This window comes from Sceloporus undulatus, chromosome 4 (assembly GCF_019175285.1).
Source record: "Sceloporus undulatus isolate JIND9_A2432 ecotype Alabama chromosome 4, SceUnd_v1.1, whole genome shotgun sequence".
NCBI lineage: Eukaryota > Metazoa > Chordata > Lepidosauria > Squamata > Phrynosomatidae > Sceloporus > Sceloporus undulatus.
Window position 1 is genome coordinate 47163435 of NC_056525.1, and position 21191 is coordinate 47184625.

General features: G+C 38.0%; 1 protein-coding gene across 1 annotated transcript in view; it reads right to left on the bottom strand.

The window, feature by feature from the left end:
• Nucleotides 1-1113: 1113 nt before the first annotated feature.
• Nucleotides 1114-21191, bottom strand: part of IGFN1 (immunoglobulin like and fibronectin type III domain containing 1) — a 58773-nt gene continuing 38695 nt past the window's right edge. Inside the window, exons 14-26 of the mRNA XM_042464282.1 lie at nt 20634-21191; nt 20418-20542; nt 19369-19510; nt 18513-18809; nt 17700-17999; nt 16114-16287; nt 15716-15844; nt 14765-15067; nt 12907-12995; nt 11175-11370; nt 9366-9665; nt 7165-7491; nt 1114-3314 (exon numbers count right to left, since the gene is read on the bottom strand). Coding sequence (XP_042320216.1) covers nt 3298-3314; nt 7165-7491; nt 9366-9665; nt 11175-11370; nt 12907-12995; nt 14765-15067; nt 15716-15844; nt 16114-16287; nt 17700-17999; nt 18513-18809; nt 19369-19510; nt 20418-20542; nt 20634-21191 — 2957 coding nt within the window. The 3' untranslated portion in view covers nt 1114-3297. The remainder of the gene's footprint in view (nt 3315-7164; nt 7492-9365; nt 9666-11174; nt 11371-12906; nt 12996-14764; nt 15068-15715; nt 15845-16113; nt 16288-17699; nt 18000-18512; nt 18810-19368; nt 19511-20417; nt 20543-20633) is intronic.

Genomic DNA, 21191 nt, shown 5'->3' on the forward strand with positions numbered 1-21191 from the left:
TTGGGGACCAATAGCAGGGGAATGGGATGTCAGCAGAGGCTGAGAGCAGAGAGAAATGGAGAGGACTGTGAAGGAGAGGTTAAACTTGTACAAGTAAATGAACGTGACAAGTGTTCTGTTCATTCTTCCTTAGGTGAGCATCCAAATTGGATGAGTGTTAAAAGGGGGGGGGGGCTTTTAATTCTTATTTCAAACTCTTTAAAAAAAAAAAGACTATATGAGGTTCTGCCAGAGCAAGATGAACAATAAACACAAGCAGATTTTTATCTTGTGGTTCTTTTTTGTTGATTAGTTTCGGTTGCTCTATTTCATTGCTACTCAAGATAAAATTGCTAAATTGTAATTTAATTAAATCAGCTGACATGCAAACAAAAGGTAATGAATTAAAGTGTTTTTTAAACAAGCCAAAATGGATTCTTTTTCTTTTTTTGCTGTAGGAAAGGCAGTAGATCTCCCAAGTAGTTGTCATACTTTTGGCAAAAACAGCTGCCTCCCAAGGAACCTGGTGGAGATTACCAGAAGTTCGATCAACTGAGGTATTCCTTTACTGTACTAAATCCAACAGTTTTACACATGCACAGTAGATATATGTATGACAAATAGAAGTACACATACTGAGAAGTAGAATCATAGGGCCATTCAGTCCTTTTCCCTGCCATGCAGGTACACAAAATCAAAGTGCTTCTGACAAATGGCCATCCAGCCTCTGTTTAAAAATCTCCAAAGAAGTAGACTCCTCCACTCTTCAAGACAGCATTTTCCACTGTCAAACAGCTCTTACACGATACAAGTAGTTTCTTGTATCATGCACATTTGTACCCACTACCTTGAATAAGCACATATTTAGCTGTTTCTGAAACATTGGTATCTGATTCATCCAATTTGCATTGGCATTTTATTTGTCCAAAATGGCTAGAATGTCACATATTACGTTGGCAAAACACCAAACATGAAAAACTACAGGTACTGATGAAGCAGCAGAATATGTAAACCTGCCCTTTCTGCTTCCCTTAAATCTCCCTTTGATTCTTATCCATGCCCACTTGCTGTATGTGCCAAATCTAAAGTCAAGAAAGGTGCCATAACTACAAACTTTAAAAAATGATTTCACAATTTTTTTTCCATACCAAGTTTATTGAAGCCAGTTTTGTCATGCCAAATGTTACGCATCATATAAAAACATTTTAGGGCCATGTAAAGCCATAAAGGTAAAAGGTAAAGGTAAAAGGTAAAACCATACCCATCCAATTTTTATTTGTGGTAAGTTTGCTGAGATTTTTCATTTGTCTATGCACCCACTTAAAGCACTTAAAACAAAATGTAACAAAAAAAAAAAAAACCAACAACTAGCAAGAACAATCCCTTTTCTTTCTCACTCACTTTTTCCATGAAGGCAACAAATGCTTCCAGCCTCTTGATTACTTATCACTGTACTTAAGAGGACTCCCTCTGGTGGAGAAACTTTTCCTTCCTATTTTCTTAGCCATGTAACTTTTGAGAATTTATAAACACGTACTTGTTACTGTTGTGTTTTCAAGTTGTGTCTGGATTATGATGACCCCAAGGCAAACCTATCATGGGGCTTTCTTGCAAAGATTTTTGCAGAGGAGGTTTATCATTGCCTTCCTCTGAGGTTGAGAGCTTATGACGTGCCCAAGTAGGTTTCATGGCCAAGTAGGGAATGGAACCTTGATGTACTGAAGAATATCATAACACATATGTTAGGCAGTGAAGAAGTACTGACACATAGATCCTCAGTTGAAAGGGTTTCTCAGGTAGTTGTGTTGGGAAAGAAAGACCACTTCCTGCAAGAGGGTCACTCATGACAGCCTGAACTAGGAAAGATGAACTAGAGGATGGGCTCAAGTTTATATGTTCAAGACTTCACTGATAGTTTATTTAAAAATAGGGTCTTTCTTATTTAGGTTTAACAATATGCTTTTATTTTTCTTTGGCCCATACAGTATCATTTCACAATGTGGCTAAAACAAACTTTTTTTAGGGTGGGAGGGGGACTTGTTGAGTAGCCTTAGCCTCTTGCAAGCAGCCTGATGTCATGATAGCTGAATTAAATTTAGTGCAATTTCATTGGACTTTTTTATGGATTCCCATATCCCAGATGAAACACACTAAATCACCAGAATCATGTATTCAAGCCAGGTATTCAGGAGCAGATGGACACCAATTAATGCTGAGCATGGACAAATATTTGGCAGTATTATTTAAAGACATATGAATAAAATGGTGTTTAGGTTTAATATAACTGTATTTTTGCTTTTAATCCATCAGATTCTGGAATCATATTTGACAGAATGATGTATCAGTCACAGTGCATAGTCATACTGCCCTACTGTACATATTTTGCTATTCTGCTTTAGGCAACTGAATGCTTTAAAACAGGAATATTAGCCAACTATTAGCTGAAGTGAAAAATTAACAGAGGTGGTAAACTTCCATTTCATTGGGATATTTGGAAAACAATGAAGATGCAAACGACTTGCAACAAACACCTAAAATATCCTTGACATTATCCTTGTTGATTAAGCAAATGCTATCAGCTCAGAATAAAAAAAACATTTTCAATGTGCATCAAGATTAATTGCATTAAATAATCTGTCTTTGCTACCCCACATATTATAGGGATGGCATTCCCTCAGTTCTATTATTTGTCAGCCTTACTGATATTGAATAGGTGCAACCAAACTGATATTTGAAACCAGTGAGATCTCTTCTTTACATTTTGATATTTTCAGACAGAAGGATTCTGAATGTTCAAACTCTGATCTCAAAACATCTATAGACAACATGTTGAAGTTTGGCTGTTGTGTATGAATTCAGAACATCTCATGGTCCACATCTGAGGGGATTAGTTCCAAGTATTTTGGCACATACGTTTCTGTAGGGGGTTTTTTCCTTTATAAATCTCAGTTTCAGTCCTGTTGATATGCATAAATAATCCATTATTGTTGCAGGATCACCTTTCTTTGCTGGGACCCTTCATGCGAACTTCTTTTTTTCTGTTGTCTTTCCATGAAAGACTATAGTAAATATATTTGGATCTTGTTCTTTGTAAAACTATTGGGCAGAATTGCATGCATCCTTTCAGTGGGGTTTCTGCTCATGAAAAATTGTAGAAAAGAACTGCTGTTTTTTTAACCACACTTGCTGTGCCAGGTAGCGCCATCAGGCTGTTGACATAAGGATAAATACGCATCCTTCAGTAAGAGTGACACATAGTTTTACAAGAAAACATTATCACACCGCACTCTGGACAAAGCTGGTACAGTGCAGCCCATGCTAGTAAAAAATGGGATCTTCCACAGGAAAGAGAGAAGACAGAAAGAGAAATGTTAAATGAAAATGTTACGGTTTTATATGGAAGTAAGGAGAATGTGCATAAAAAGGGATTACATGTATTAATAAAATAATATTGTTTTCTAAGGATGATGATGATGTCTATAAATTGCCTAGCATAATAAATACTCAACTCATTCTAAGTCTGTGATGGCAAACCATTTTTAATGTAAATATCATGAATTGGTGATTTGCTTCTTCACATCAATTGTAGCAAAAGCAGCAGAAAGGAAAGTCTACATAATTTGAGAAGTCAGAGGAGAGGAGAATAGCAATAGCAATAGCAAATACATTTCTATACCACTTATCAATGCGCTCAAGCACCCCTAAGAGGTTTACAGTGTGTAAGCCAATTGCCGCCAACAAACTGGGTACTCATTTTAGCAACCTCAAAAGGATGCCAGGCTGAGTCAACCCTGGAGACCCTGACTGGGATTGAACTCACAACCATGTGGCTTGCGAGTGAGTGGCTGCAGTACTGGCATTTAACCACTGCACCACCAGAAGCAGAATGAAACCACGAAGAAAACATTACTGCTCTGGTATGGGGGTGGGGAGTCTGTAGACATGCAGATGTTTTTGAACTTATTTCTTATAAATCCCAGCCACCATGGTCCAAAACACACTGCTGAAATAATCCCGTTTGAGACCACTTTTACTGCCCTGGCTCAATACTGGGGAATTCTTGAAACTGTAGTTTTGTAAGACATTTTGCCTTCTCTGTCAGACAGCTATGGGGCCACAATGAAATACAATTCCCAGGAGCTAGTGGTCTCATTATTTCTGCAGTGTGTTTTTGGAGTGGAGTCAAGTGGCCAGGGATGATAGAAGTTGTGGTAGACAGAGGTCTTAATTCTAGGAAATATTAACTTCAGGAAATGTATCTTCTTTAAGACTGTGGTGTTAAAGAAAAAGAGAGATAGGTTAGTTTCCCTTTCCATGCATGATCTGAATCCATCAGTGATCAGACCCCCCTACCATAACTAATGTGATTTGCATTTCTAAAAAACACTGCATGACAGATATTTAACATCAATTATTTAACATCAGGTGTAATTGGTCCTGAATCTTTATTCAAACATGATCTTATAATAGTCTGGAAAGGTATTTTTTGAAAGTAAATCATTGGCCTGTTCCGAACGGGCAGAAAGTATGTGCTGCGCACATACTAGGGTTAGAAAGGGGCGTCCTTTCCAGATGTCCCTAACCCTAGTATGTGCTCGGCGCTTACAAAATGGCAGCGCCCATTCTACATGGGCGCTGCCATCTCAACGTCGTGGATGCCTAGTGTCCACCCATCGCATGGTGGAAATGACACCACGAATGTGCCATTGGCACCTTGTGGCGTCATTTCCGCGGCACAAAAAGAAGCCATTTTTAGCAGCTTCTTTTTGGTCCACAAAGGAGCCCCGCGGTATGGAAGCTGTGGCTCCCTCATGGAGCAAGCGGAGGCGCCGGCAGACCGACCTTTTCGGGTGGTCTGTAAAGGGCCATTGCTATTCTTTCTTTAAAAAAAACCCATTAATGACACTCATTATTTTAAGAGTGCTATGTTTATAACATATTAATAGCTTTTTATTAATGCATTAGTTACTTTTTTAAAAATGAAAATACAAAACACTCTTCAAAGCAATTCTTTGGGAATAATGAGTAAACTTTACTGTTTATGTTAGAAAGTAACAATGTTAAATGTAAGAAATTAGTTCTGAACTCTTTTCAGAATTTTCTGTACAGAATGCACAGAAAATGTAAGAACTGAATTTCAGAATTTACTCCAAAGGTACTGTCCAAAGTTAATGTCCCACTGATTTCAATGAAAAAGAGCTTTTTAAAATAACTTTTGAATATTCAGTGTGCCTGTGTCATACACAGGTGAGATATATGCTGAAAGCTGCACCAGAATTGCCTACAATTGCCTACAATTGCCTACAAGAAAGTAAACAGCCTCTGTCTTCAGAATCCCTAACTGAGCATGAGAGAACAGCAAAACACAGAGAAATGGGGAATGCCTGCCTCAGTGGTTAACCCCAGAATTTGTTTATTTTATTATTTATTTAGAATGTTTAAAAGGCTACCAAAGTAAAAATCAGAAGACAAGTGGAGGCTGGTGAAAGGGGAAAAAACCCATCCCTCGATATACTGTATTTTCAAAGAAGCTTTCAATTGGTTTCTAGTGCTGTTGCCACACTGCAGAATTAACGTGGTTTGGCTCCACTTTAACTGCCATAGCTGCATCCTATGGAATCCTATGGACTTTGTAGTTTGCTGAGACACCAGAGCTCTCTGACAGAGAAGGATAAATGTCTCACAAAACTACAATTCCAAGAATTCCATAGCATTAAGCCATGGCAGTTAAAGTGGTGTCAAACTAGATTATTTCTGCAATATGGAAGCCTGGAAGGTTTAAAATGTTTTTCTTTACTAAATTGGTTGTTTAATTTCATATATTCATAGTGTTAGGCTTTTGGGGGTAGGGAGGTTTGCTGAAATATGTTGATTTGCCCTTCTTTTGTGTGGTGTAGGAACAAACCTATCTCTGTTATACCCACATTATTTCTGCCTCTGATACAAAATTTTCTGTTAAAAAAATGATGGCCAGTAACATACCAATTTTGTTAACTAAGGCCCATTACAAACGGGCATAAAGTACAGACTGGGTCCGTATTAGGGTTAGAAAGGGGCGTCCCTTCCAGACGCCCCTAACCCTAATACGGACCGAGTCTGTTCAAAATGGCACCGCGGAAAGAAGTGCCATTTTGGGGCTTCTTTTTGCTCCGTGAGGGAGCCACGCGGTTTGGCTGCTGTGGCTCCCTCACAGAGCAACCGGCAGTGGTGCGAGACTGCCCTTTCTGGGTGGTCTGTAAAGCGCCTTAGGTATACTTGAATTTTCTAGTCTCAGAAGAAACTCTCATCTGATGCATTCCACCACTATCACACCTAAATTAGAATGAATATAAGTTAAGCATAACTGTTGCATGGATCTCTCAAAAGTACAGATTGAGTCTCCTTTATCCCAAATTCTGAAATAGTCTAAAACCCACAATTTTTACATGTTTGGCTGAGATACTGCTTTTTGTTGGTTCAGTGTACACAAACTTTGTTTTATGCACAAAATCATTAAAATATTGTATAAAATTACCTTCAGGCTATGTGTATAAAGCATATATGAAACATAAATTAATTTTGTGTTTAGATCTGGGTCCCATCTCCAAGATATTTCATTATGTACATATGTGCAAATACAGGTATTCAAAAATCTGTAATAATAATAATAATAATAATAATAATAATAATAATAATAATAATCCAACATCCAAAAACACATCTGGTCCCAAGCATTTTGGATAAGGGATACTCAACCTGTACTCTGAATGGAATATCTGCTAAAGATGAATAGACTTCTCATACTGGGCCAGGATTTCACTTGCCACAGTGCTTTTGCCATAGTTTGTGCTTTATGGTAGATTTTCAATGACCTCAAGAAAGGATTGTACTTTGGAGCATGTAAAGTATGTTAAATAATAATATGCTGCATGCAAGTGACAGTCTTCATACGTCTTTGATCAGGCAAAAGAGGTATATGAGGGGGCAACATGCCCTTAAATAGCCTCCCTCTCACCTCCTGCATATGATTTCATTTCACCCTATGGGCCAAGTGCAAAGCCTTCAGGTCTCCTCTCATGAAGGCCAATAAAGTCCCTTTCCACTGCAGCACCATTCACCACATAGCTCAGAGACCAGTTGGAGCAAATAAGGGATGTTAAATTTTAATATACTGCATGCGACAAACCTCCAAGTTCTTTGACTTACCTTTTATGGTAAGTTCTGCTTTGCTGGTTGCTTCACCTAGTTCATTGATGGCCACCACCATGTACTGGCCAGCATCTGATGCTGCAACTCCTGGGATCACAAGCGAACACACCCCAAGGTCATTTTTGCTGAAGAAGGTTGGATCTTTGGAGATATTCCTGCCATCCTTGTACCAGGTTACCTGAGGTGCTGGACATCCAGTCACAGCACAACTCATGTGACAATCAAATCCCACAGTCACTACATGAGGTTTCAGTAGAACAAGGAATCTTGGAGGTTGTTTTTGGTTGATCCCCTTGTATTTTGGAAGCCTAACTTCAAATTTACCTGCATTTGGAATAAAAATAAAACCAGGTGCATACTATACTTGACATTTCATCTTACATGCAACTGGTAATACTGATTTAGTAGGATGGAACTGCAACAACATCTTGAGAGTTTATGATTCCACTAGGCAAATTACATAAAGAGAAAGTACAGACACATCTGACTATTTCTTACCTGTATTACATTTGTTATGTATTAACTCCATTATGTTTTGTTCACTTATCTGTGATTTTTAAAAAGAATTATGAACATTCTCAATTAAATGTATATTTCTGAAATATGATCTCTTAAAATAGTCATTTCTAGATATAATGTTTCTCAAGATATATATTTTAGGAAATATATATTCCTAAAACAACTTGATTAAAAAAAACTGTGTCACAGTATTTGGAGCAGCATAAAATCAGAAAGACACATATGTGCCAATTAATTCATTAATCTAAAAGTTATGGATCAGGTAATTCATATCAAAATTCAGAAAGATCAAATTATTCAAGCATTTCTATCAACTACTTAACTGGTATTTTCAATAATTAAACCATTCCAATTTGTTAAATCAAAAAGCTATGGGAAAGAGGTTCACAGCAATACCAAAGCCTGAAATCAATAAAGAACAAACAGATTAGGACAGTCATGCCTTTTATGATTAAGCCTATGATGTTTCAGATGATATACACCCTAAACAGCTAATGAAAGAGCTTCTCCCTTTCATATAATGAGCATTCTAATGAAAGCAGTAGATAGTTGAGCAGTAGATCCAGGACAGATAAAACAAAGTACATTTGTACCCAGCACATAATTTGTTTATGGTGTTCACTGCCACAACACTTGATGAAAGCCACTAGTTTAGATGGCCTTAAAAGGAACATGGATAAATTTATGAAAGATACATCTATCACTGGCTAGATTATCACTGTGATGCTATCTGAGTAGGAATAGGAAAATCTTGTCAGTTTCATTTTGTTCTTTATTTGTAAGCTTCAAACCTTAAATCCTTTCCATTCTGAATATGCAGTTTGTGAATTTGGAGAAATTGTTTTAAAAAATGAATTAAAACTAAATTCCTCCTTATTTGATCAGCTGGAATAACTCCATCTTTTGCAGAAACACTGCAAAATCTGCGCTACTTAGGTCAGCGAAAAGATGAGTAGGTAAACCATGATATAAATGTGTAGTTGTATGGAGATGCTGACAGGGAGAAAGTTTTCTTCCTCTGTTTAAAAATAACTAAAACTCTGGCCATCCACTGGAGCTGGATGCTAGGAGATTTTAGTATAAATAAAAACAAGTAGTTCTTCACACAAACCACACAGTGGAACAATTTGATTTATTTCCATGAAATGTGGTGATTTCCCCCAATTTGGATGGCTTTAAAGAAACATTTGACAAAATTCAAGGAAGATGGGACTACTTGTGTTTACTAGGTATGATGGATACATTTTCCATCCAGTAGCAGAGGGGATGCACCTCTGTGTATCAGTTGCTGGGGAGCATGTGCAGGGAAGGCAGCAGTGTTGTTGCATGCCCTTCTTGTGGGGTTACAGAATGACTAGATTGATAGACCAACTGGGCCATTGATCTTCTTATGTTCTTATCCTTCAGGACATACCAAGCAAACATTAATGATACACTGAATACACATAGAGTCAACAAAGGGCAGTTTACTTTCAATGCCTTTCTGAGAACCAAGGTGTCATAGTGATTAGACTGAGGATTCTGATCTCTACTGAGCACACTCTGTGACCTTGGGTTGACCAGTAACTCTCAGGACTGTTGTGAAAAGAAAGTGAGAAGAGCTATCCATGTCAGGTTGAGCTCACTGGGGGAAAAGTGAGATATAAATATAATACATTAATCAATTAAATAATATTTACCCCTTTGTTTATGAATACACCAGGGCTGCACAGTTTCAGAAGGCTCACTTATTCCCATATAGTTTTTTGCCAGGACTCTGAAGAAATATTCCCGGCCTGGGATAAAATTTGCAACAGTGCACTTGTTAGTGTAAATCAGGTCAGCCACCATATGCCATGACCCTTTGCTGGCATCACGTCTCATGACCATGTAGTTTAGATTTCTGTCTCTCATTTCAGTTGGTGAAGGCTCCCATATCAAAGTCACTGTCTCAGGGACTTTCTCAACAAGTTGTATAGGGCCTGGGGATTCTGGGACATCTGCAAAGTGAAAACAAGAAAAACTCAAAGTCATAGTGAGCAAATTTGAAATGGGACAAATCAATAATGTATACATTACAAAAGTTGCAAATTAATTGAAGAAAAATATTATCTACACAGAAGCTAACCAAAGGCTTCTTTGGACGCACCTCATGGGGTTACTGTTATGTGAAGAGGAGAATAAGGGGATCCTCCACAAGTAGAGGAGATTGTCCTCACTACAAAAATCGACTCTCTGATTCATTGAAAGTGATGAAGCTGGTGAGAAGGACACAGTGGAAGACTCTCTCTCCTTAATTCTCCTCCTCACATAACAGTAACTCCAGGAGAACACACAAAATACTTTATTGTGAATCTGATGTAAAGAATTAACAGGTAGCATCCTGTTACTGACTCACGTGTGCAGAAACCCCTTTTTGGATGGGACTCAGAGAGTATTTTCTTGCCCTTGCATTCTGTCCAAGAAGCTCCCAACTTGAAATCACCAAGCCCCAGGAGGAACTACTGCTCATAGGCAATTTAGACTATGACTATTTGGCTGCTTTGAGTTCCTGGGGGAAGGAATAAGTGAGCGCATACTGTTTCAGAATACACTCTCATTTCTTTCCCCACATCTGATCTGAGACCAACTGCTTTTCTATGGTCTGAATCACCTCCCCCCCCCCCCATTCCTGTCTTCCCTACTGGAAAAAGACAGCTTGACAGCTGCCAGACAGTGGGAGGATGCACAGCTAAATATGCAGAGCTATGCACACATGTGGGACCTCTACCAAGATGTCTTGTGATCAGAAGGGTTGGAAGGATTGGTGGATTATATACCCCCTTGCTTTGTATGTTTCTTAAATTAACATATTGTTCCCAATGAAGAAGAGCTTTCTAAACAAATGCTAACAAATTTTCAACTAGCCTCAGATTGTAATAGGCTGCTGCAAACATTATTTTAATTACTCAGTTGCTGTCTATATTGAAAGTAAAGATGCAAATAGATTCAATATCTTCACTATGTTATCATTAGTTTTAATTTGTTACATTGTAAGAGGTAGGGACAAGGAGAATTCAGCTTAAATGATCTTAAAGTCAACATAAGCTTTGATCTTCCATATGGAGAGCAGCCAGTTTTCACCCTCTTTGTCTCCCAGGCAGAAATGTCTGTTGACAGTTGGTACAACTGTTTTTGTAAACTGTAAACTAAGGGGATGACAGATTGTGATAACTTGTGGCTGGTGTCTTATTCCATTGCTGACAGTTGCACAAAAATGCCTGCTATGGTATGTACTCCATAATCCTTTTTTTGGAAATGCTAAATATGCTGACTTGTGACCTCTAAATCCATCACAGGCTATCCTCTCAAGGACAATAGATAAGTCTGCAGGGGTGACACCACTCTAGCCTGCTTAAATAGCAAAGGATTGTCATTTAAGCAGAAATATGGTGTTCAACTAATTTTCAAGGTAAAGGGATGTAGTCACAGATGGTACATGCACCCCAGCAATCTCCCCCCATCTTTACCTAGAACTTGGACTAGGAAGCTGAAGGTCTCTTTTTTCCCAAGTTCAGATCTGAGGACAATGGAATAATGCCCACTGTCAGAAAAGTCAGCTCCTGGTATAATAAGTTGGCTCACTCCTTCTCTTGTAGCAGTTGTGGCCTTTGCAGGGAGAACATGCCCATCCTTCAGCCAATACACTTCAGGAGGTGGGGAAGCCTGAAAGTGGAAAAGAGATACTCTCCTTATGCTCTTTTTAGCATAGACATAGTTTACATACAGCAAGAATGGTCAGCCTGTAATTTGTAGGGGCTACTTGATTTCCATACCATGCCTGAAGGTTGTAAATATAAGTTGACTGGTAAACCAATTTTCTCCTGAAGCTTGGTGCCTATCTCACAGTGAGGGTTTTAAATTAAGTGCATAGAGACTCACACACAGCACCACATAACACAGCTTACTGAGAGCTTTGAAATCTTACTCTTTTGTTGTTGTTGTGTGCCTTCAAGTTATTTCAGACTTAGGTAAATCCTAAGGAAAACCTTTTATGGGGTTTTCTGGGACTGAGAATGTGTGGCATGCGCAGGGTTTCCCAGTCAGCTCTGGGTGAGCAAGGAATTCAACCCTGGTGTCCAGAGTCATAGTTCATTGCTCAAACCACTATGTCAGACCATATACTATGTTGGATTACAACCCTCAAAACGCCCCAGTCAGTTGTAGCAAGGCCAGATTCTGAGAGCTATAGTTCAAAAAGTAATTTTTACAAGTCCTTATATTATTCTACCTATCAGGCACATAAAATGAAACGTTAAATTGTAACATTACACTGCAAGACACATCTCTGTGCTTCTTACAACATTTTTCTTCTCCTTATGAATGAAACTCAGGGCATTAAAATAATATATGGTTATGAAAAGATAAAATACATTTTTTTAAAATGTAGTTGCTTTGTCAAGGGCCAGACCAAAGATGTTTCAAGAACTGAATCAAGCCCATTATTGTTATGTCTCTTCAAGTCAACTCCAATTTTCTGGGACTCTATCATAGTGTTTTCTTGGCAAGAGTTATTTCCCTAAGGGTGAAAGATTGTGAGCTGCCTAAGGTAGATTTCAGTGATTGGGTGGGGAGGAGTGGTCTTCCAGTAGCCTTGTCCAACACTCAAACCACTATACTATCTTCTTTCTGCAAATCAAACCTAAAAGGCAGTATTTGGCAAATGTAGGTTATAGCCTTTTCATACAAAATTGATTTTCTTTACACTCTTTCTTACTCATCTGTCTGTGGGGGCAAAGCAGATGGGTGGCTTGAAGTGGCCTCTGACCTCTCCAGCTGTGATCAGCCCCCAGGACCACAGCGACTGGACAGCCTGCTTCCGAAGCTAACTGCCACCATGATTCCAAATGAGCCACCAGTGGTTTTTTATTGCTCCTTTTGTCAGCAGCTTCAGGCCACCTTAGCAAGTATCAAAGCAGCTTCCAGCCACATTGGGGATATGTGTCATCTAAACGCCAATCAAGTACTTATATTAGACAGTTAATACATCTTGCAGATTTGATATTATTGTACAGATTCTGAGCTTTTTAAATGTCACTTTTGTCTCACTTTATATTCACCTTGAAGATCTTAAAAATATGACATTTTAAAAGCTCAGAATCTGTACAATAATATCAAAGCTAATAAAAGCACTTGATTCGCTTTCTAAGCTAAGAAAATATAGACAACATAGACTTTCTGCATGATAGGTTTCTTACTTACTTCAAAAGGAATGCGTACACGAATGGTATCCCCTGCTTTTACAATCATAAAGCTTTTGACAGTATCCTTTACTAAAACCTTGGGATGAACTGGAAAGGAAAGAGTATAAGATAAATTTATATCACATAACAAACTATAAGCACCTTGCAAATACAAGGAATACATAGAAAAACACTGGCTGTAAATTTTCCAGATACTCCCGAACCTGGTTTTACACATAAATAATCTGTAAATAATCTGATTATCCTAAACTCTTGTATATAGGTTATAGTTTATTATGAAGAGAAACAGTTAAATCAGTAGTGCTTCCATATTTACTGAATAATTAAGTATAACAGTATTCTATCTTTCTACACAATCTGATGAAGCCACTTGAAATGATGTCCAGAACCTTAGCTATGGGGGTTGTTTAAAAATGTCTCACCTATTCTCCTTTTGTTTCTCGTTCTGTGTAACTGTTATCTATCACACTCTAATTCCTGCCATATTGTTCTGGATGTAGTAACATCATCCATTTCCTTCTGATTCTTATATATAGCAATTTTAGTGCTGATAATCTCACTGATTCCTTAATGCTTCCATTTTTCCCTCGCTCTTCTTATTGTTTCCAATTTGTGCCTTCCATATGCCCTCTCTAATTGCTGTTCTGATCATTTCCCCAAATGTGGTTATGAAACAACAAATGATCAGAATAATGGTTACATAAAATCTAATGACAGAGGTGAGAAGTGCTACTTTTTTGGACTACAATCCTCAAAATTTTCCAGTAGCATGGCCTGTGGCCATTTTTGGCAATATCTTTGAGCAGAGGTCCATATCTGTGATTTGAACCATTTTGGATGAACCCATTATTCACAACCCACATCCATGGATTTCAGAATATTTTCCAAGAAGTAATGAATAGAAATTGCAGGTAATTACTTCTTCATATTGTAGTAACTACCACACAGTAAATTTTAAGCACTTACTTTGGAATCCCACAGGTGTTAGTCCATATTGCCTCACCCTTGTCCCACTATTTATTTTCAGAGCTCTCTATCTCTTTTCCCAATTATACCTACTCTCTGACACCTACTTCTCTCTTCCACCACTCTGTTCAAACCCATCTCCTATAAATCACCTTCCAGCATTCCTCTTACTGTGCGCTTCTCTTTTGATGTCCCCTATGCCTAAAATTGTATCCGTCTCTTGTGTTCATTAGGCTGCCTCCATTTTTTCCTTTCAAGTTTTTAAATGTTCAAGTTTATTCTACTGTAGGTCATACCTACTCCTCCAGTGGAATTTGTCTTTCTGTCTTCTATTCTAATTTTGCTTATGAAAATTCTGAGGTTTCCCACTGGCTATCCACTCTAGAAAAGTGGCCATACCATGGTTGTATATGTGCACCAGCTAGCACTAAATGTATGTATAGATATATATTGCTCCTTTCCCAACTGTAGAACCACCAGCAGCAGCAATAACATTAGTCATACGAGATCTATCCCCATAATGAACCAGATGCCTATGGGAAGATCACAATAAGACATGAATGCAGTAGCACACTCCTAACAGCAGGAGTCATACTGCCTCTTTGGAGTCATACTGCCTCTGATACAGGAGACTGTACACATATATATCCACCCATCCATCAATTCATCATGCCGAGTTGCCACTGAGCATTTTATTGTCCATAAATTTGTCTAATCTGCTTTGAAAACTGTCCAGTTTAGTAACCAATACTAAAAATCTTGTAACAGTGAATCAATAATTGTATAATACCCATAGTTTCATAGTAGCAGTTGCAAGTATGGAATACCACATAGACTCTCTCATTGTAGACCTTTAATTGTCAAAGCAACAGTTATATATTTTGGCTTACCAATAGGAGGTATAGTTTGGACACATGTGTCAAGTTCTACTGGTTCACCAAACCCTCCATCATTGACTGCTTTCACACGTAGGAAGTACATCTCCCTGGCTTTTAGTCCTCTAACTATATATGTTGTCATTGGTATTGGGAGAGCATTACACTGGGTCCACTTTAGTATGTCAGAGTGTCGCATCTCTACAATATAGCCTTTGGCACGACTTTCTTCTTCTGATTCTGGTTGTATCCATAACAAGGAGATACTGCAGTAGTCTGTATTCACCACCTTAAGATCCCTCACTGGACCTGGAGGCTCTGAAAAGGGAAGATGAATTGATATTTCTATATTTAAGTGATTTATTTTTCATTGAAATTCTGCCTCCATCATTTATCTTTGTTTTATTACTCATTGTAGTATATTATTTTATCGTTTAATAATAACTAAATGTTTTAATCATTTATAATTTAATGGAAAATTCCATTCTTAATTCATCCTACACCTCTGAAAACCATTCCTTATTCTTTGCTCCACTGCAGATTTTCCTCATCATAATTCACTGGAAATCCCACACTATTCATTCTACAACAAAGAAAATATTTTTTTAATGAAATACATTATATTGTCACACATAGTTTTAATAAAGCAACATATACAAATCACAAATCTTAACTTTGTATCTGATATTTTCCCCTTACACATTTTTTCATTGCCATTTCTTTTGGTACAATTAGTAACTATTCATATGATTTTGATTTTCCTCATTGAAAGAGATTAGTTTGACAATAGTAAGACAGATAATTTAATGTCACTGTACTATCATTTAAATTAAATTTGAATTTGAAGAATGGCTCTTATCAATTGAACTTATAAGAGTATAGAATATTTTTTGTAATACATTTCTCTCTCTCATTTTCACTATGCTCTTCACATAGATTTTCTGTGCAATGCTTTATATCACTTACTCATGGGATCTCGAGCAAAAACAGCTTGCGAAGGTGCACTGACTTCACCGGTCCCTGCACTATTAATAGCAGCTACACGGAATTCATACTGCAGTCCCTCTTTCAGATCAGTCACCGTATACTTCCTCTCTATAAAACAGAATAGTACAATGTGAAATAATTACATTCCAAACATGATGGGGTTTGCTACATCTACAATATACAGTAACAGTTCTTCTAGCTAATTTCTCTAAAGGCACTTCTTGTCATGAAGAGAAATTAGTCCAAGGGGAACTGAGGAGCAAAAGAATCCAGAAAAATTGGGATGAAATTCTAATCAGACTAGTTTTTCAAGTTCTTGTTCCTACTATCAAACCCTTTAGCCCACTTCCCCTCCTAAAAAATTATGAACTTCTTACCAGTTATGGGCAAATCAGAGACAGGTATCCAGGTGTTGCTGCCTTTCTTGCTTTTCTCAATGGTGTATCCCAAAATCCTAGAGTTTCCGGTTTTATGTGGTGCTGCCCATGAGAGTGTGATGGCACCCCTGTTGGCACTGACAATTTTTGGAGCAGCAGGAGGCCCAGGAAAGACTAGGAAAAAGTGAACTTGTCATATATATATTTTTTAAAAAATGCTACCTCATAAAATAAGAGTAATTTGTAAGAGACAACTTTACTTCCATGTACTCAGACAGAACATATTTTCAAACAGAATGTCAGTTAGGAAAGAAAAGAAAAGAAAAGAAAGAAAGAAAGAAAGAAAGGTCATTCTAGGAAGAACACAATTTTGTTCTATTCTTCAATAAGCAAGTTAAAATTCATTATTTTCTAGACTGCATTAGTAATATGCTAGAATGCTGCTAGAATGGCTGGAACTATAAAGTGTGGTTTCTTACTCATTGCATTCTCACATAACAGTAGGCAAAGAAATTTTGCTGAATAAACAACAGTATATGTATGTGCTGGTTTATGCACCCTGTTTGCTTTTGTTTTGTCTTCCATTTGTTTGAGTGAATAAGCAAATAGACTGCACTAAACTGTCTGAATAAACCGGGCTCATAAACCAACTTAAAATTTAGGTTGTTACCATTTGAAGGCTGGATTGTTAGGGGTTATTTAACAATAATTCCCGGTTTATAATTGCAGTGGGCCCTTGATATTGTCTGGGGTTTGGTTCCTGGACCTACCAAAATCAGTGGATGCTCAAATCCCATTAAATAAAATGGCATTGTAAAATGGTGCCCCTTATATAAAAGGGTAAAATCAAGATTTGCCTATGGGAATTTGTATATTTTTAAAGAATTTTCAAGCCATGGATGCTTGAATCAGTGGATAAAATACCCATGGATAAGGAGGGCTGACTGTATTCCCATGAGGGTTAGTGATAAGTTCTCCCCCTCAAGTTTGTTTACTTGCTTTGCAAAGTCAGGTGTGAAAAGAATGCATTGCATCAGTATACAGTTCATTTACACTCTGGATTACTTAGAAAAGTAAGTAATTATCAAGATATGTAAACAGAGCCTTTATAAATGGAGAACAGTTGTCTTTATTTGGGGAGGGTAACCCACTAATATGAAAAGGTTTTTAAAAACCTTAGCCCATTCAGAATTGAGCTGGGGAATTTCTCACATCACCAGGTACTTGAGGGCTATTTCAGGGTTGAACAATCCTGGAAGGTGACTTCAATTTGAAGTGAAAATTATCTTGGATAACATTTAGCTGGCTGCTAGCTGGAGGGAAAAGCCCAGAAGTCATGGTTCATGTGCTCATCCATAGTAAGGAAATTAACAGAATTAATTTAGAGGATTTGCACAAGGATTTTTAACATAATACATGGAAAGTGCTCAAGAAATGATATATAGCTGCTAAGTGACAATATTGTAATTATGAAGCAGAATTGTTCAAATCCACTTGAACCTGGTCTACATTTTAATCTAGTTGGGATGCTAGATGTTCTCATGACTATTTGACAAACAAATATGCAGAGAGGTCCCCACTATTACCTTTGGTAGCAGCCATCACTTCATCAGATTCAAGCACCTCACTGATACCCTCGGTATTCACTGCTCTCACCCTGAAGTAATAACTTTTGTCATGTTCCACTTTGTTGGTGGTAAAAATAGTGCTGTCTCCATTGATTTCTCCTAACGTCAACCAGGTCTTTCTGCCAACTTGCTGCCTCTCAATAATATAGCTTTGAATTGGCTTGCCGCCATCATCCTTTGGGGGCTTCCACTGGATAGTTATGCCACTTGTGGAACTGTCCACAACTTCTATGGGTCCTGTTGGTGGCTGTGGTTTATCTGAAAGGATAAGCAAAAAAGATCATATTGAAAAGTCTTTGCAGCTTCTTAACAGTAATTTTCCCCCTGCTTTCTCTCTCTTTCTCTTAAAGGGAACTAGCAAGATCAATGCAAGGATTCTTTGGACAGAAAAATCGGGCCAAAGAAAGATGTAAGACAAGCAATGATAGCCTGCAATCTTCCTTGTAGCTTTTTATGCATAGCATACTAGTGCACCAAAATAAAGCTTCTATGTTATTGTTGCCCATGTCTATTGTGAACAACCTTATTTAATGCTGGTCTTCAATGATTAGTCAAAAGTGTTGCATGTTCTGCTTTGCAGCTTCCTGTTTTTTAGCAGCACCCCACAAAGTGCCAATAAAGAGCTTCCATTTCCAAATGTACTTCAGTACATATATTAGATATTAGAGTCATTTGAGTATTAAATAGCCCAAGTATTAAAACCCACCATAATGTTGCTTCACCATTTCGTGCTTCATCAAAATAACTGTTTGAATACTAGTGATCTCTCACCAATCACTACCAGCTTGAGAGTAGCTTCAATGATTCCGCTCTCATTTTTCAGTTTCACTTTGTAATCCCCACAGTCCTTCCTGTTGGTACTGGATATGCAGAGCCGGGTATAGTTGTCTGAATAGTCAGTGCTGATCCTGGCATCATCTAGAAGTTCACCTTCATCTTTCAGCCAAGTTGCTCTGATTGGCTTTCGGCCATCAAATGGGATCTTAACCATAGCATTCTTTCCTGCCTTTACTACTATAGGTTCCTTTTTCAGTTTTTCCAGAAGTGCAGAGTCAACATTTGGAGGATCTGGACACAGAAACAAAGGTATACTGAATTATGTTAAAATGTGGTGGTTGTTCTGTTTTTAATAGTGATGATATTTTTAATAGCCTGCAACAGGGATGCAAATCCTTAACTTATATGTCATCCTCATATGCAAGGACTGATAACTATGGTAGTTGTTTTCTCCTGTTTCAGAGCAGGAGAAAACACATATTCCTTCACAGTATTCTTATAGCTAAACATGCCATAGTATTATATAGGAATTATTCTGTGGGGAAAATGTGGGGAGCTTTTTGCATTAAAAAACTGTTTTCTGTTTAAGAAACATATCTTCTGGGTAGAAAATAGGTTGGATTTTTTTTTACTTTTAAAAAATGTGTTTTTCTCCATAAAATAATTCCTCTGCAATATTTTGGGATATTCAGATACTAGGAAAAACTGTGCAAAATTGGCTTATTATTCCTATTGCATATCTCAATTGCTGGGAAACACTTTTTCCCCCCAATTGGGAAAAATCACTTTTTAGATTGATGATGATGATGATGATGATGATTTTGCAATAGTGTGGTTTGAATAAACTTGCCTTCAACAAAAATTGATGCCTCTGTTCGGACACCTTCAGCTTCAAATTTGTATTTTCCAGCATGATTATCCTGTACTTCTTCTATTATTAGTTTGTGGAGTGAACCTTCTTTCTTAATTGAGACTCCATCCAGGCCTGTTATCTTGCAGGAACATAGAAAGAAGGTAGGGGAGGGAAGTATTTAGAAAGTGCAGGCAACATTTGAACAGTTACAGACTGCATTCCAATCTGCACATAAATATATTTTCCTGAATTTTTCCTGTACTAATTTCACATCCTGACTTTTCTGAAAGTCCTGCTCCTGCTTCAGTTGTTCAGATATCTAAAACTTAAATGTTCCTGGAGTGTGGGGAGCAAAGAGAATGAGAGGCTCAGAGAGAAATCATTGTTAGATGCACTCATTAGTTCCTACAAAAAGTCTTAAATGCACATCTGATTGGTATCTTGGGGTTGTTCCAAAAATTCATACTACAGGTAGTTGATTGTAGCTCCATTATGTAAGTAAACTCCTGGTACCAGGGAGACATTTTACACAGGTGACTATCTACCCCTGAAGGTCTTAAGAATTTCACCTGTAGTAAAAGCATAGCGCCAGAATGCCTAGTGCCAATAAATTATGATAATTAGGTTGCGAGTAAGACACAGCAGATGACTTGGATACTAACATATTTAAAAATAAACAGAGTAGCAAGCAGTTAAGTAGTAACACCTGTTTAGAGGAACATTGCTACTTGAAATGCCTGAAACTTGGATCAGGTATGGGCTTTTGTTGGTCTGCTTTTAATTTCTATGTTGATTTGGTTCAATATAATACAATGTTCCTCAAGCTATATACTGGGCCTTTCTGGATAGTTTGGTAGTCCTCTGCTATGTATCTGCTATTCTTCATTCCATTTTCCTCTTAATGTATAATCTAATATAGTTTATATATGGCATTCTTCCTTCCTTTTCACTTCAATCTGATTTCAAAATAAAATTTCATGTGGCCTCCTTGTAATGTTTGCAGTTTTCAGAACAAGCCTAACACAAGCTACATAGGAAAGATATACCTTGAAACCATCTTTAAACCAGATTCCTTCAAGCTGATCATTATTGAGACTGCAAGATAACACAGTTGGTCTTCCTTTCTGAGCATGGACATCAAATAAACCTTGAGTGAAACGGCAATGTGGTTCTGCACAAAGAGATGTAACCGCCCATTTTAAAATGTGTATATTTTCAATGTTACATTGTTTAAAGATAAATAAAAAGTGGTAACATGCTACCTCTCATGTCCTCTTCAAGCAGGTGTCCTCCTCTCCCTTTCCTGTCTCTGCTTCTTGAGGTATCAGCTGAGATAAGTCCACTGGCATCTAAATCTGACAGCTGTCTTCTTCTGTCACCAGTGTACAATCCAGCATCACGAAGGCCAGAAGATTGACCATAAGCCATGATATCATCACCAGGAATGCCTGACATGTGCCCATGTAGTGATCCACCTGTTCCGGCTCCACCTAATCTACCATCTCTACCATACAAATTGTCTAGTGATCCCCCTTCATCAAAAGCACCAATTCCATTGAACATACCATCCTTGCCATACAGACTACCTACTCCTCCAACTCCACCACTGCCAGCTCCAACTGGCATGTCAACCCTGCCATAGAGGCCACCTGCTTCCCCAGTACTGGATCCATCTGCGATGCCATAAAATCCACCAGGTCCATCACTCCCTGGTCCAATCGGCATGCCATCAATACCCCTAGCACCCGGATCATGAACCCCTGCTCCAATTGGCATGCCATCCTTGCCACAGAGTCCACCAATGCCCCCAGCACCACCAG